The sequence below is a fragment of the Argentina silus genome (assembly GCF_951799395.1).
Source record: "Argentina silus genome assembly, chromosome: 4".
Lineage (NCBI taxonomy): Eukaryota > Metazoa > Chordata > Actinopteri > Argentiniformes > Argentinidae > Argentina > Argentina silus.
This window is the reverse complement of record NC_139658.1, coordinates 23,855,671-23,873,170: the sequence shown is the minus strand read 5'-3', so window position 1 is coordinate 23,873,170 and position 17,500 is coordinate 23,855,671. Positions and strand designations below refer to the sequence as shown.

Below are 17,500 nucleotides of genomic sequence, written 5' to 3'. Positions count from 1 at the left end.
CCTGTCTGCCTGCCTGTCTGTCTGTCTGCCTGTCTGTCTGCCTGTCTGTCTGTCTGCCTGCCTGTCTGTCTGCCTGCCTGTCTGCCTGTCTGTCTGCCTGTCTATCTGCCTGTCTATCTGTCTACCTGATGTCTGTCTGCCTGCCTGCCCGCCCTACCGTCCGCCTGCCTTTCTGTCTGTCTGTCTGCCTGTCTGTCTGTCTGTCTGTCTGTCTGTCTGTCTGTCTGTCTGTCTGTCTGTCTGTCTGTCTGTCTGTCTGTCCTCTAGCAAAGCCTCTTTACAGGGGAGATAGTTCTCTTAATCAACTGGGTTCATTAGCCGTGTCGTTCTAATCTGTCAATACCGTGACAAACAAGCTTCAGAGCAGCTGGTTATTGTCAGAGGATTATGTTGAGACGTGCTGACGTGTTTGATACCATCCATGCATCACAATGAGCCCCATCCTACCTCCACCATCCTACCTCCACCATCCTACCTCCACCATCCTACCTCCACCAGCCTCAGGGAACCGGTGACATTATCAGAGGTATACACACAGTACCAGTCAAAAGTTTGGACACACCTTCTCATTCAATGGTTTTTCTTTATTTTTTATTATTATTTTCTACATTGTAGATTAATATTGAAGACATCAAAACTATGAAGGAACACATATGGCATTATGTAGTAAACAAAAAAGTGTTAAACAAACCAGAATATGTTTTATATTTTAGATTCTTCAAAGTAGACACCTTTTGCTTTGATGACAGCTTTGCACTCTTGGCAAGTTTGTGTCCAAATGTTTGACTGGTGCTGTACAAGCTTGGCTCTGAGGGAAACGTGTGTGTGGCACTGTAGGATCTGTTGAGTAAAGCATGTGTGACAGAGTAATAGTACCGTGTCTGTTTAATGCTAGTATTGCATCACCATCAAGCACCGAGACGTAACGATTTTAAATCTAAATAAAGACATTAAATAAACTATACTTCCTCTTGTTAATATTTACTGCTGATTGATGTAGGCCTGTGTGTACAGCCTGTAGACTATGTCAGGGGAGGCTGGCGGAGGTAGAAATCGGAGGACGGGCTCATTGTAATGCATGGAACAGAATGAGGAATGGTATCAGACACGTGGACTATATAGTGCTTTAAGTGCTGAAATGAGGACTATTAGGAGGAGCACCAAGTGCATGATGGGCCACACAAGAGATGGAGAACTGCTGTAAATAGCAACATGCGACCTCTAATGTACTCTGTTTAAACCATATCTATGTAAATGTTTAGGCAGAGGAGTAGTCTTACAGTAGGTTGGTCTGTTGTTGACATGTATTTTTTGTGAGATTTGAACAATCATGTAAAGAGTACGTCCATCTCCTTCACGTGGCTCTGCAAATCTCTGATGGAATACCGCCCTCTGGTGGTTGATACGGGGGACAACAACACTACAAGCCATTGAGACAGCAGCTGTGTTTATCATTATTAATGACCAATGACCTTTGCCCATGACATCAGCTGAAAAACCTACGCACAAACAACATGAAATGTAATGTGTTGAACTACCTGATGAGGAGCCTTGCCTGGGAATTGATAACCTTCGCTGCCCAAGCTAAAGCCCCTGACTTCAGCTCAGCGGGCTAACACAGCCCAGACCACCCTGGATTTGAACCCAGCCAGTCACACAACAGTTTAACACACATGCACAGCCCCCCTCCCCCCAGCCTGGGTCAATGCAGGGTTTGTATTCTACTGTATGTCTACTGTATGTAGGCGATGTATTTGCAATGTTTACTCTCTGATTGAGTGTCGGTTTTAACTCACCAACCGCCAAAGCATTCCGGAACACTCACCATCTAGAGTGCCAAGTGTTTCATGTGGAATCTAGCAACAATACTTTGATTGGCTACAAAATGAAGCGTGCTCATTTATGCATTTTTGGTGAATAAAGTCAATAAAGTGAATATAATAAACTAATAAAGTAAAGTGAATAAAATAAACCTTGGCACTCTAAAATGTTGAGGGGGAGACTTTATTCACCCTCGGCACTGAATGAGTTGAGCTGCTTGACGCCTCGCTCACAGAAGAAAGGAGGTGTCTCCTGATCTCAATGGGACTTCATGGTTAAAAAAAAAAAAAAAAAAGATTAAATCAAGTTTGAAATAAGAACAAAAATAATGCTGCGAAAACATCACACAGACGGCACAGGGCTCAGGACACACCACTCTGGATCATGCTGCTCTGGGAATTTATTTAGTGCTTTTTTCATTTTTTGTTTTATTTATTTTTTCACTTGCGCTCCTGTCTGGGGGTTGTGTTAATGGACAGGACAAGCAGCAAGAGTCACAGTTCATCAACTATTTCGTCAAGCTAGAAAATAATTTACATCACATAGTTTTACTGACTTTTGAGACCACAAACATTCCAGCAACACACTCTAGGAGGGTGGGGAACAATCAGGGAGCATGACTTTTTGCATAGTATTAAATGAACAAAGACATTGAGTTCTTTATTTACAATTATTGTATAGATAAAAAAATTCATAAAAACAAGATGGATGAACACTTATCATTTACCCATAAATGGCGAGAATGCCAAAATTCACTGTTGGCATTTCACTTTTTCTTTGTTCCACAAAAATGCATGCTGTTAGGTACAGTACATTGAAGCAGGTGGTATATTGCAAGGAGTATCATTATTATTGTTCTTATTATTATCAATATTAGTTTATTTCAATATTGTTTTAATACTGTTGTTGTTGTTGTTGTTGTTGTTATTTAGATGTGTGTGTCTGGACGCATCTGTGATTCACCAAAACAACTCTGATCACTGAGCAGAAGATACTGTCTGACCTGTGGTATTGATAGCTGACTGACTGACTGACTGACTGACTGACTGACTAGCTGATTGACTGACTGACTGACCTGACTGACTGACTGACTGACTGACTCACTGACTGACTGATTGATTGACTGACTGACTGACCTGGGTATAACCTGGTTTTGGCCTGGGTAAGGCCTGGGTCAGTGATATGAACTGTCAAAGATGAGTTAGTAAAGTCTCTGTCCACAGATCCTGGATGGTGGCCTGCCTTCAATGAAGACGGTCCTCTATTTACAAAAGAACACTCTACCGATCGCTATTTCTCATTTTGAAGCTGAATGCTTGATTCAATGTACAAATGATGTTGAGAATGTTGGCTGAAGTCAGTTTTGAAAGTGTTTTGTTACAGAAAAAACACCAAGGAAAATCGTTAAAGAAAAAGATTCTAAGAGACTGAAAAGTCCAGACCGTTTCTGTGTTTAAATAAAGAGACATTTCTAAAATGGTCCTTTCGCTTGTTTCACGGGCCTGAGCTGACTGGTAAAGCTTGTGCACCTCTTCTCCTGCGTATGAACGATCAGCTAACGAACGACTCAGGAAAAAGACCGACAGGTCAAGTTAGTATAGAGGACTCAGAGTAGAAAAATCGGATTGGTTCAACTTGCATATTGAGCATATTACATCTTGCCTTTCAATGACTCTAATTGGTTATAATAGAAATAACAGTAATACAATTTCAGGGCCATGGTTATCCTGGTGCCTGTATACGGTACGCGTGCCAAACGTATTTCCCCTTCTCTGGTGACCTCTCGTGTTTCAAAGCACAATAAATAGTTAGCTAGAGGATACTGTAGAGACGATAGAGTATATGAATAGACAGTTGGACGAGCTGGGTTTAACACACAGAAGCACATCGAGAATTACACCACAGAGAGTTTCATTCATATCTGGAGAGTGCAGGAAAGGATCAGATTTTTTTTTTGTTTGTTAGATAGAAAAAGAGTCAAAGCAACATTCCATTGTTGTTGTTTTTTTTTTTTTTAGTTGTTGAAAATGCCGACAGCTTTGGGCTGTGTATTATTTCTTTTAAGGAAAAACAAGAAATGAAGAAATAAAAAAATAATCAACACAATATATCACAAGATTTCAACACAATTTTAGATTTTCATACAGATAAGCCAAATATAACTTAGTTTGCAATTTCTAATATAAATCCATCGCAGCCATTGATGGGTCACACATAATTTCAAAACATATCCTTTAAACAAGCAGTTTTTATATAGAAGTCAGTTCATTAGTGAAGTCCTGGACGGCCCCCTCGGTTCAGAGACTGACCTCAAATTCATTTCAAGCATTTGAACAATAAAAAAAAAAAAAAGAAAAAAAAAAAAGAAAGAAAAGAGAGAGAGAGAGAAAGAGTAATCAAAGAAATAAAACCCTTCGTCTTAATTAAGAATCTCTGTTTGGAAACAAAGGAAGCCTCTCAGAGTTGATCCCAACAATCGTATAATACTAAGATGCCACATTTATATGATATATCCCATTATATTTTGGTTTCTTTTTGTTATCCTCTAAAAATATCTACAATATTTGACAAGATAGCAGGCAAGTCCAGCACACAGTTTGTAATAAACACCAACAGGAGAACAGCTCACAGCTGTCCCAACTATAACCCCGCTGCACGGTTCAGAACCCTACAAATAAACCAGAATCTACGGGTTTTGTAAACAAATTACATTCTCTTTAGGACATAAATAAGATAAAATAGTTAGAGCCATTGAAGCAGAAACAAGGCAACATGCCAACAAACAAAGATAAACTCTGTATATATATATTTATATATAATATGTTTAATAAATGCTATTATTTATGGGTTCCTCTTTTCCAACAGGTGCAAATCTACTGTGCAAGTTGAGCCCTACAACCTTGATACACTTTCATTTATTAATCAAATCAATCTTTACAATGAAATACATGCCACACAGGAAACTCACAGATCAGTGAATCTGAGATGTCTTAAAATAGCAGTTCACTGCACATCCCACCCAATCAAATCAAATAATTCAAATAAAACAATTTAAATAAAAACTTGGGTAATGTACATTCATGCAAGAGCAATAATAATGTATTTAATTTAATTTTAAACTATTATCAATATAGTCATTGTTATTGTCTCAGGAGAGGGGAGTTTCGGAGTTTCGATGGTAGACTGTTCATCAGGTCTCTCCACAGAGGTCTTCCTCCTCCTCCTCCTCCTCCTCCTCGATACTATAGACATGGTTCGGAACAGATACTCAGTCTGCAGCGCTCACACACACACACACGCACACACACGTGTATATACATGTCTTGTGTGTTGGCTTTGTTGCGCTTTTGATTGTATTGTTTTATTGTTCTCGAGGCGAGACAGACTGGGAATAGTGGGAGGGACTAGAGGGAGGGGCTAGGCAAGCAGGAGGGGCTAGAGGGAGGGGCTAGAGGGAGAGGGAGGGGCTAGGCGAGCAGGAGAGACTAGAGGGAGGGGCTAGAGGGAGGGGCTAGGGAGAGGGAGGGGCTAGGGGAGAGGGAGGGGCTAGAGGAAAAGGGAGAGGGAGGGGCTAGAGGGAGGGGCTAGAGGGAGAGGGAGGGGCTGGAGGGAGGGGCTAGAGGAAGAGGGAGGGGCTAGGGAGGGGCTAGAGGAAAAGGGAGAGGGAGGGGCTAGAGAGAGGGAGGGGCTAGAGGGAGGGAGGGGCTAGAGGGAGAGGGAGAGGGAGGGGCTAGGGGATATCAATTGGGAGGGAGAGGGCCTAGGTGGAGAGGGAGGGGCTAGGTGGAGATCTACAGACTAGAGGGAGATCTGAAGGTGGGGGAGACCACCGTGTTAGAGGGAGGTCTTCAAACAGAGATAGAGGGAGGTTCCCAAGCTAGAAGACTGGAGATAGAGGGGGGTCCCCAGGCCAGAAAACTGGGGATAGAGGGGGGGGTCCCCAGGCTAGAAGACTGGGGTTAGAGGGAGGTCCCCAGGCCAGAACACTGAGGATAGATGGGGGGGGGGTCCGCAGGCCAGAAGACTGGGTTTAGATGGGGAGGTCCCCAGGCCAGAAGACTAGGGCAGGAGGTCCCAAGGCCAGAGGGAGAGGTCTCCAGACTAAGCAGGGAGAGGTGTGTTAGAGGGAGGTCTCCAGACTAAGCAGGGAGAGGTGTGTTAGAGGGAGGTCTCCAGGCTGTGCAGGGAGAGGTGTGTTAGAGGGAGGTCTCCAGACTAAGCAGGGAGAGGTGTGTTAGAGGGAGGTCTCCAGACTAAGCAGGGAGAGGTGTGTTAGAGGGAGGTCTCCAGGCTGTGCAGGGGGAGGTGTGTTAGAGGGAGGTCTCCAGGCTGTGCAGGGGGCTTCCAGGGCTGGAGGACGCTGCAGATTTACTGGTGTCGGTGGTGAGGTTGATGCCGCTGTCGATGGCGTTGTTGTTCTTGTTGGGGGACGAGGGCTGGCTGGAGCTCTTCCTCCTCCTGGCGCGGTCTTCCTCCATGTCGGTGTCGTCTATGAGGGGGATGTTGGGCGTGGAGTCTTCTATCCTAAACTCTGGGTGAGACATGAAGTTGTGGATGGAGGGACGGGACTCGGGCTTTTCCAACCCTTCGTAGAGAGAGCTACGGAATGCGTTCACGACACGGATCTGGGTGAGGGGGAGGGGAGAGACAAGATGGACGATCGAGTTAGAGCGGGGTAAGGAGATAAGGAGAGAGAGAGAGAGAGAGAGAGAGAGAGAAGCGAAAGAGAGATAGATAGAGAGAGAGAGAGAGCGAGAGAGAGAAAGAGTGAGAGAGAGAGAGAGGGAGAGAGAGAGAGAGAGAGAGAGAAAGAGTGAGAGAGAGAGATGAGAGGAGGAGAAGGAACCGCAGTCTGAGGCCTGCTTTCACATCACAAGTACAGTAACAACACGATTCACTAAACTAGCGTGCATTATAACACTGTAGGGAACGCATCACAACACCACGACATGGAGGTCAACACAACTGTTAATAAAAGCAACACAAGGTAACGTCAACGCTCGTTGTAAGTATACGCTCAGGATCCAATGGGCTGTATACCTAGAGACAAGCAACGTTAATAAATGAATGCACACGAAGAAAAAAAAAAAGATATAGAGCATGCAAGTTGAAGAGGAGGAGGTCTTTTGGTAAGTCGGCAGAAGGAAGAGATTAGAGCAGAGATCCAATCTGGGTGGGTGGGTGGGAGAGAGATGAGACAGGAGGGACACATGACATTCACAGGGACTGGATGACTGGATGACTGGATGATGAGGGGCCACAGAGCACAGGGTGGGGGGTAGGAGCTAGGTTGTAGGTTCTAGGGTCTAGGATGTAGGGTCTAGGATGTATTATGTAGGGTCTAGGATGTAGGATGTAGGGTCTATGATCTAGGATGTAGGTTATAGGGCCTAGGATGTAGGGCCTAGGATGTAGGGGACTTGGATGTAGGATGTAAGGTCTAGGATCTAGGGACTAGGATGTAGGATATATGGTCTAGGATCTAGGATGTAGGTTCTAGGGTCTAGGATGTAGGGTCTAGGGTCTAGGATGTAGGGTCTAGGGTTTAGGATGTAGGGTCTAGGATGTAGGGTCTAGGGTCTAGGATGAAGGATGTAGGATTCTAGGATGTAGGATGTAGGATGTAGGATCTAGGATGTAGGATGTAGGATGGTCCACAGAGGACAATGAGGAAACAGGTTTGATGCTGGTTCAACAGGCACAGTGTCACAACCACAACAACAACAACAACAACAACAACAAAAACACACGGGTGGCAGACCAAAAGCTTACACAGCCAAACGCAACAAGTCAACAAGACAGACAACATGCATTGGGACACGACCATGGAGGAAAGCGTCATCAGTGATGAACACACACACACACACACACACACACACACACACACACACACACACACACACACACACACACACACACACACACACACACACAAACACACACACGCTGGACAACAGAACGAGAGTTGGCGAAAAGGTCTGTTTGTCTGAGCAAGCTCAACTCCATGCACATCTGAGGAAACACTCAAGTATAGGCCCCCATGTCCCTACGTGACACCCTTCATTTAGCACAAGATACAAGCATTACACTGGATTGAATTACCCGTGAAAAATTGCTATAAATAAATAAATATGTATTTGTTTATGTATTTGGAATTCATAAGAATTGGTTTAAACTGAGGATTTTGTTGGATGTCAGCCCTGATGCCTTTGTCCTCAACATATCCCATTATAAATGCAAATGTGAGTCGAGCTGGATTTGATTCTTCTACAGACCGAAGCTAGTCAGAAGGAGGCTGGGAGATCAGGGACAACAGTTGCCATTATTCAACTGCTGCTGTAGTCTTATTCAATATTAAGAAGGTTCTTTGCTTCATAGATGTTCTACCAGTTATCTATGGTACTGATACAAATGTCCTATACTCAGTGGAGGCTGGTGGAGGTAGAAATTGTAGGACGTGCTCATTGTAATGCATGAAATGGATTACAATGAGCCAGTCCTCTGATTTCTGCCTCCACCAGCCTCCACTGCCTATACTGTATTCAATATTGTAATAACTGACATTTGATCGAGTGGACCTGAATACTAGCTGTGTCTTCTGGTTTGTAGTGGGCCTGAATACTAGCTGTGTCTTCTGGTTTCTAGTGGGTCTGAATACTAGCTGTGTCTTCTGGTTTCTAGTGGGCCGGAATACTAGCTGTGTCTTCTGGTTTCTAGTGGGTCTGAATACTAGCTGTGTCTTCTGGTTTCTAGTGGGCCGGAATACTAGCTGTGTCTTCTGGATTCTAGCGGGCCTGAATACTAGCGATGTGTTGTCTTCTGGATTCTAGTGGGCCTGAATACTCGTTGTGAGCTGTCTTCTGGTATCGTGTCAGCTCTGAAGGACTACTGTGGAACAGGCATTACAAAAATAGACCAAAAAAAACAAAACAAGAGTCAAAGGAAGTGAGACTGGGCTGAATGACAGGATGAGAGGGAATGCCAGGACCAATCACATCGATGGGGGGCGGGGGCTTGCCGCCCAATGGGGGTGTGTTGGGGGGGGGGGGGGGTGGGGGGTGGGGGGTGGGGGCACAGTCAGCACGACACAGAGTCGACCATGTGACCAACAGTCAGCGTGAAGAAGCCACGAGACGGGATGGGTCGCTATGGTAACAGTCCCCCCCCTCCCCTCCCCTCTCCCCTCCACCCCCCTTCCTCCCTCCCTCCCTCCCTCCCTCCCTCCACCCCTCCCTTCCCAGGGTTCAGCGCTGTATGCTTCACACCGAAACAGACGACATTTAGACAGGACTATGACTGTGACTGTGACTGTGACTGTGACTGTGACTATGGGGGAGGGAGAGGCGCCTTGACGTCTTCTCAGCTTCTCAGGACGGGAGAGAAAACCTTCCGTTCTCCCCCTGAAAGAATCAGACCTCAGCTTCAGCATGGAGACAGACTATCAGGTGTGTGTGTGGGTGTGTGCGTCAGGGGGAGGCTGGCGGAGGTAGGAATCGGAGGACGGCCTCATTGTAACGCACGGAACGGAATAAGGAATGGTATCAAACCCATGTAATCCATTACCATGCATTACAATGAGCCCGTCCTCCGATTTCTACCTCCGCCAGCCTCCACCGGTAGGCATGGGAGATAGATAGATGTACTCATATGTAGAGTACAGCAACACCGTTTCAGGTCCGTGTGATGCAGTAGGGATGACACCGTACAGTGTGATATATCGATTACCGCTGTTTGGTGTGGCTTATACTTGAATGTTTACCCCGCCTGGTGAGTTGTGTGTTGATATTAGTTTCTCACATCACATATCATCAGACAATGGAAGGACTCACAACCTGAAATGTCACGGCGTGGGTAGGACCCTTAGTCCAGGGCTCCTAGCACTCTGGGGAGCACAAACAGACACGCAACAATGAGAGAGCAGAACACACCCAGGACAGAGATGAACTGAACTATGTCAACTGACGAAGAAAGTGTAAAAAGAGGAAAATGAAAAGAAAGGAAGCAGAGAAGTGTCTTCAGAGACGCCACCCCTGGCCTTGTAAAGTGACTGAGGAGAGGATGAGGGAATGTGAAATATCTACAGTATAATTTTGTACTATGTTGAATATCTATTGGATATTGTCTATTTTGTATATTATCTATTTTGTATATTCTGTATATTTTTACTGTACTTTATTACTGGTATTTACTGTCATTAATTTTAATGATTAATATTTATGTTTACATTTGATACTTTCTTAATTCCACTGTATTGTTGGTGTTGATTGATGTTGTCGAGCTGCTCTGCCTCATATGATGTAATGACATATAAAGCTGAAACTTTAAACTGAAGACTTGTATCCAGTCGTACTGTGTGTCCATGACAACTGTCCTTTCAGAGACTCTACAGTGATATCCTGTCCTATCTAATCACCTGTTAAATCAACTGTTGGTATAAATGGTCAATATGGGAATATACAAACCACTGGAATATAACCAGGAAGACCACGAGTTTTAGTGTAGTACACCATGACTTAGCTATGTGTGTGTATACTACACTGTGTGTGTGTGTGTGTGTGTGTGTGTGTGTGTGTGTGTGTGTGTGTGTGTGTATTCAGTATGTGTGTGTGCGTGTGTGTGTGTATGTATATGAGTGTATTCAGGATGTGTGTGTGTGTGTGTGTGTGTGTGTGTCTATATGTGTGTATTCAGTATGTGTGTGTGTGTGTGTGTGTGTGTGTATGTATATGTGTGTATTCAGTATGTGTGTGTGTGTGTATGTGTGTATACAGTGTGTGTGTGTGTGTCTGTGTGTGTGTGTGTGTGTGTGTGTGTGTGTGTGTGTGTGTGTGTGTGTCTACACGGCAGGGTGGCATCGCTGAAGAGCAGACAGGCAGAGCGTAGGTCTGACTCACGGCCAGTGGGGGCTGGAGCAGCGGCGCTGGTAGGAGAGGAAAGGGCATTGGACAGTGACACGTGACTGGGGCTAGAAACATTGGTTACATCCTGATTCTGGCTGGTGGTCGAGGACTGGCGTCTCAGGGCCCCCTGAAAGGACGTTCCGCTCTTGAACGTGTTCACCACGTCGATCTGCAACGGAGGAGAGGACAGACGACAGGACATGACCTGGGGCTCGGAGAGACAGACAGACACACAGAGAGACAGACGGACAGACACACAGACAGACAGAGACAGACACAGACAGACGCACAGACAGAGAGAGAGACAGACAGACAGACAGACAGACAGAGAGACAGACAGAGAGACATCAGGGACATCAGGGAGACAGACAGACAGAGAGAGAGAGACAGAGAGAGAGAGAGAGAGAGACAGAGAAAGAGACAGACAGACAAAATGGGACACATTGATGGGACCATGTAGGGGGGGAACCTGTCTATCACAGTGACAACAGTACAGTTTCAGTGATATGGCTTTCATCAGAAAGATCTTAAAGGGATGTGCGGTTTGGGTGACAGCCGTCAGGGCCCAGAGCAGACCAGTGTCTGCCATTGTGACGACAAACTGCCAGGGCTTCAGTGTCGATCTCTCTCCCGCCACAGAACAGACGTCACAGCCCAGGCCAGACCAGACCGGTACTGTAGACTTCTTCATGGATCTGAACCGGTCTGAATCTCAGTGTGACCCGTCTAAAGCCCAGGAAGGCTTTTTATACATCACATCACATGCAATCAGAACCTATCATGCTGTTCTGAATGGTTTCTGAAGTGATTATATGAATAATTGTTACAAAACGTTTGAAACGACATGACATCTTGAGACACATGCACATGGTCAGAATGTAGTCTGAAAAGAGTACAAGCAGACGGTAAAATGTTGGAAAGATTATTTTAGGGGGAAAGATATTGACGAGGACTTTCATGTTCTGTCTCTCAGACCAACAGTCTAACAGTGACACACCAGAGGATACAGTAAGTATAGTACAGTACAGTAAACACACAGAGTAAAATGGCTGCCATCTCCAGCATAGTCACAGTGTAATCAGTCTTCCATTATCACAGTGTTGTGGGTCTCTCCCCCGCCCCTCCTCCCCTCCCTCCTCCCCCCTCCCCTCCCCTCCCCTCCCCTCCGTCCCTCCACCCCCCCCCCCCTCCTCCCTCCTCCCCCCTCCTCTCCCCCCCCCCCCCAGCCTTATCCTCACCTGGGTCTGGATGCGGTTGAGCCCGCGGAACCAGAGGATCTGACCGCGGCGTAGCTCCCTCTCGGCATGGTCGATCTCCTCGTTGTCCTCGTTGGTGTCCTCCTCCTGGCTCTCATCCTTCTTGGTCAGCTGACCCGCCCCCCGCAGGAAACGCAGCTTGCTGTTGGGGATGGTGGCGATCACCTAGGAGACGGGAGAACAGAGAGAGAGAGAGAGGGAGAGAGGGAGAGAGAGAGAGAGAGGGAGAGAGAGAGAGAGAGAGAAAGAACGTTATTTTTTAAATCCGGAGTATCGGCTTAATCTGGGTTTTTGGCATGAATGTTATTAGGATTATCGTTCATTCATTTCCTCCCAACACTGGGCACATGCAGAGGGCACAGGATCACAGATTAGAGCCATATTGTTCGACTCTGCAGGAGAATATAAGGGATAGATTACCTGACCCCAGACCAGTTCTCCCAGCTCTCTACAGGTAACATACAGTCATATGGAGGTGTAGTTACCTGACCCCAGACCAGTTCTCCCAGTCCCAGGAATGTGCACCACATCCACTTCTCCAGGTTAAGAGGTTGACAGCTGAATGGCTTCCCTCCAAACTGCACAATCACAACCTAGAGAGAGAGGGAGGTAGAGGAAATCAACATCTCCTTCTCAACCACTGCCTGGTCACAAATATAAATCACTGTCTATTGTTCCCCCCCAGGGGAGGCTGGTGGAGGTAGAAATCAGAGGACGGGCTCATTGTAACGCACATGTTTGATACCACATGTTTGATACCATTCCACATTCTGCCTCCACCAGCCTCCCCTGTTCCCCCCAAACTGCACACAATCCAGAGACAAGACAGGGGGAATTATAAACGACCATTACAGCTGATTGAATGATCATCTGTTCTCCTGTCTGTCAGTCACAGATTAGATTAGATTAGATTACAGATGAGCACAGATTAGATCATTCTAACCACATACCAGTTGCATGTACAAGTAAATTAAAGCTCGTAAATTAACATTTAAAAAAACCAACTAATTCAACTGAGTGTGTTATGACATAACCAACTCCCCTTACTGACGTCAGCTAAAGGTTCTAAAGGTTCTAAAGGTTCTAAAGGTTCCAAAGGTTCCAAAGGTTCCAAAGGTTCTAAAGGTTCTAAAGGTTCCGTCCTACCTGGATGGCGAAGGTTCCGAACACGATGGAACAGAAGATGGGGTTCCGGAAGATGCCGTCGAAGACGTTCCTCTCCCCGTGGATCTTCCTGGCGTTGATCTCGTTGAAGAGCTGCATCAGGACGAAGGTGTTGAAGATGATGGTGTAGTGTTCGGATGGGGGCGCGTGGAGGGGGGCGTTCCTGCCGCTGTCGATGTTGAAGATCACCTCGCCTGGGAGGACCACAGAGGCTCGTTGGGTTAGGGTTAGGGTTAGGGTTAAGTCCCTGCCTTGGACTGTCATTCAGAGCCTACTGTATGGTGGCCCGAATGTCAAGATTGTAACTCAATACAAACATGCTGTTTTTTAACTTTGAGCCAGAGTCACACCTCCGCCTTCCTATGTGAGACTACGTACCCACGAAGAGTACTACATGTAGTATGTAGTATGTAGTATATAGTGTGTAGTATGTAGTATGTAGTGTGTAGTATGTAGTATGTAGTATGTAGTATATAGTGTGTAGTGTGTAGTGTGTAGTATGTAGTATGTAGTGTGTAGTGTGTAGTATATAGTGTGTAGTATGTAGTGTGTAGTATGTAGTATATAGTGTGTAGTATGTAGTGTGTAGTGTGTAGTGTGTAGTATGTAGTATGTAGTATGTAGTGTGTAGTATATAGTGTGTAGTATGTAGTGTGTAGTATGTAGTATATAGTGTGTAGTATATAGTGTGTAGTATGTAGTATGTAGTATGTAGTATGTAGTGTGTAGTGTGCAGTGTGTAGACTAGTGGACGTACCAGCGAAGAGCAGGGTGAAGATGATGACCAGCTGGTAGACGCCGTGGCCCAGGATGTTCTTGGTCATGGTGCTGGAGATGAGAGGCTTGTTCCGGCCGTAGGGTTTCCTCATCAGCAGGGCCTCAGTGGGCGGCTCGGTGGCCAGGGCCAGGGAGGCGAAGGTGTCCATGATCAGGTTCACCCACAGCATCTGGACAGCCTTCAGGGGGGAGTCCTGGGGGGGGCAGAGAGGGGGGCACTAGTATAAGTAAATGGTCAAATATAATACTGACCAGTATATAACGAGTGATGTATTTTCACACACACACACACACACGCACGCACACACGCACGCACACACACTATCCCCCATGTGACAGTGCTCATACACACACACACACACACACACACACACACACACACACACACACACACACACACACACACTATCCCCCATGTGACAGTGCTCATACACACACACACACACACACACACACACACACACACACACACCCCACACACACACACACCCACACACACACACACCCCCCGCCACCCCACACACACACACACACTCACCTGAGTGATGCAGGCTCCAGTGAAGGCCACGATGACGGCCACCACGTTGACGGTGAGCTGGAACTGCAGGAACTTGGAGATGCTGTCGTAGACGTTGCGCCCCCACATCACCGCCTTGACGATGCTGGAGAAGTTGTCATCCGTCAGGATGATGTCAGACGCCTCCTTGGCCACGTCTGTCCCGGCGATGCCCTGGAAGAGGACGACATTCATTAACTCACCAACTGCCAAAACATTCCGGAACACTCCCCACCTAGAGTGTTCCAAGTGTTCTATCTGGAGTTTACCTAGCAACAATACTTTGATTGGCTACAAAATAAAGCATCATCATTTATGCGTGTGTGTCTGTGTGAGCGTGTTTGCTTGTGTGTGTTTGCTCATGTGCATGCATTCATGTGTGTGTGTGTGTGTGTGTGTGTGTGTGGTCATGTGTTTTGGCTCTAGTGTGTGTGTGTGTGTGTGTGTGTGTGTGTGTGTGTGTCTGGTCATGCGTGTTGGCCCTAGTGTGCGTGCGTGTGTGTGTGCGTGTGCGTGTGTGCGTGTGCGTGTGCGTGTGTGTGCGTGTGCGTGTGTGTGTGTGTATATATATGCATGTACGTGTGTGTTCCTCCTTGTGAGCCGTGGTCTGTTAACTTGTTCATGTTCTTTTCATCAAAGTCTCGCCTGGGGGACTGTTCTCCCCGGAGACGTGCCCGGCTTTATCACTGTAAAACTGCACCAGAGAGAGGCTGCAGGCCATGCTCGCACGTTTGAAGTCAAGAACACAAAACAGCTATTTTTACACAGGCGTTTGATGCAAAAACAAGTAAAAATAGAGCATGAAAGAAACCTCAGTGCTCAGAGTGAAAATGAAAGAACTCAAGACTTATTACTGACATGCAGATATTTGTCAAGGTGGGTCATTTTAATTAACATTAAGGCACATTCATTTGATCTTTCATTATTTGATAACTGTAATGAGAACTATCACATGAGCACTGTTATGGCCTGAATAGAGGGGTACAATAATTGCCGCTCTCTCTCTACACCAGATTGTGTGTACCATGTTTTTACACAAGGGGGCGCTCCTGGTCCATCCTATCCAGAGGTAAATCTCTGTGGTTCACAGCTGAAGGAGAGTGGAGGTTTGTGTGTGTAGCAGAGGTGAGGTGTGGAGGTGTGAGGATGGTGGGCTGGGGAGGAAGGACTCTGAGAGCGATGGAGCGTAGAGACACCAAGGTTACTGACAATAGCATCACAAAATAATATTGTGGCTAGCTTTTCTTTTCCAAATCCTATACTGAAAAAAAAGGCCTTCGGATTTACGTGAAAGAAAAAATGTGTGTAAATCGGTTCCACATGATTGAAATGTGTTTAATCGACAAATGATCTTCTTTGATTAAACAAATTTGTGCTGATTAAACACATTTCAATCATGTGGAACCTCAGAGCAAAGCTGAGGAGAGACCGTCCGCATTGGTCCACAGACGTCTGCTATTGGGTTGTGTCTTGGGCGCGGATCGATGCGGACATGTGGAAGCGGAAGGTACAGTATAAATCAGCCTTAAGGAGAGGAGCCCTGGGCCGAGCTGCAGACCACGCCCACGTCAGAGAGATATCTCAGGCTCAGATTGGTGTCTTGGGAGGAAAGCCTGTACTGTACTGTATGTGGACCAGCTCCTCTCATAGCCTGTACTGTACTGTATGTAGACCCAGTCTGTTCTGTACTGTACTGTACTGTATGTAGACCCAGTCTGTTCTGTACTGTATGTAGACCCAGTCTGTTCTGTACTGTACTGTACTGTATGTAGACTCACTCTGTTCTGTACTGTACTGTACTGTATGTAGACCCAGTCTGTTCTGTACTGTATGTAGACCCAGTCTGTTCTGTACTGTATGTAGACCCAGTCTGTTCTGTACTGTACTGTATGTAGACCCAGTCTGTTCTGTACTGTACTGTATATAGACCCAGCCTGTACTGTACTGCACTGTATATAGACCCAACCTGTTCTGTACTGTATATAGACCCAGTCTATACTGTATATAGACCCAGCCTGTACTGTACTGTAAATAGACCCAGTCTGTACTGTATACAGACCCAGTCTGTACTGTAAATAGACCCAGTCTGTACTGTATATAGACCCAGTCTGTACTGTAAATAGACCCAGTCTATACTGTATATAGACCCAGCCTGTACTGTACTGTAAATAGACCCAGTCTGTACTGTATATAGACCCAGTCTGTACTGTATGTCCTGTAGATCCGTTCCTACCATAGCGAAGCCCACGTCAGCCTTCTTCAGGGCCGGTCCATCGTTGGTCCCATCTCCAGTCACAGCCACCACCTGCCTGTGTTCAAACAGGCAGCTGTCTATGATACCTGAGGGACGCAAACACACAACACAGGCGTGCGTGTCAGTCCTAGTTCAGCTCAGACCTCTCCTGGCTGGTTAGACATGCAGACAGAAGCTTGAACCTTTATTCATCCAGGTTAGTCTCACTGACATAACATCTCTTGTTCAAGACAGACCTGGTTCAAGACCCATGTCTGGTACCGTCTGGTACTTGTTCTGAAAGGTCATGCAGAGTGCAGCCACATGGACACTCCCTCACCTTTGACCAGGGTGTGTTTGTCGGTAGGAGAGGATCTGGCCAGGACCCTCAGTTTAGGCCACACCTTGTCAATGCGTTCCTGCTCAATCTGCACACAGGGACAGAACACGTCATTTAGGGATAGATAATGTATTGTATATCGATATCGCAATTTGAACATGTGCATGACATCATCCTCTGTATGACATCAAACAGTACCTCAGTATGACATCAGACAGTACCTCAGTATGTCATCATCAGACACTACCTCAGTATGTCATCATCAGACACTACCTCATTATGACATCATCAGACAGTACCTCTCTATGACATCATCAGACAGTACCTCATTATGACATCATCAGACAGTACCTCAGTATGTCATCATCAGACAGTACCTCTCTATGACATCATCAGACAGTACCTCTCTATGACATCATCAGACAGTACCTCTCTATGACATCATCAGACAGT

The 17,500-nt window shown here is 46.1% G+C and overlaps 1 protein-coding gene across 1 annotated transcript in view; it reads right to left on the bottom strand.

Annotated features, from left to right (window-relative positions):
• Positions 1-6,131: 6,131 nt before the first annotated feature.
• The window catches only part of atp2b2 (ATPase plasma membrane Ca2+ transporting 2), a gene marked incomplete at both ends in the record, with an annotated part of 76,422 nt that continues 65,053 nt past the window's right edge, over positions 6,132-17,500 (bottom strand). Inside the window, 8 exons of the mRNA XM_083668550.1 lie at positions 6,132-6,446; positions 11,960-12,142; positions 12,463-12,570; positions 13,124-13,335; positions 13,899-14,112; positions 14,457-14,648; positions 16,708-16,814; positions 17,048-17,135. Of these exons, the coding sequence (XP_083524676.1) occupies positions 6,132-6,446; positions 11,960-12,142; positions 12,463-12,570; positions 13,124-13,335; positions 13,899-14,112; positions 14,457-14,648; positions 16,708-16,814; positions 17,048-17,135 (1,419 nt within the window). The remainder of the gene's footprint in view (positions 6,447-11,959; positions 12,143-12,462; positions 12,571-13,123; positions 13,336-13,898; positions 14,113-14,456; positions 14,649-16,707; positions 16,815-17,047; positions 17,136-17,500) is intronic.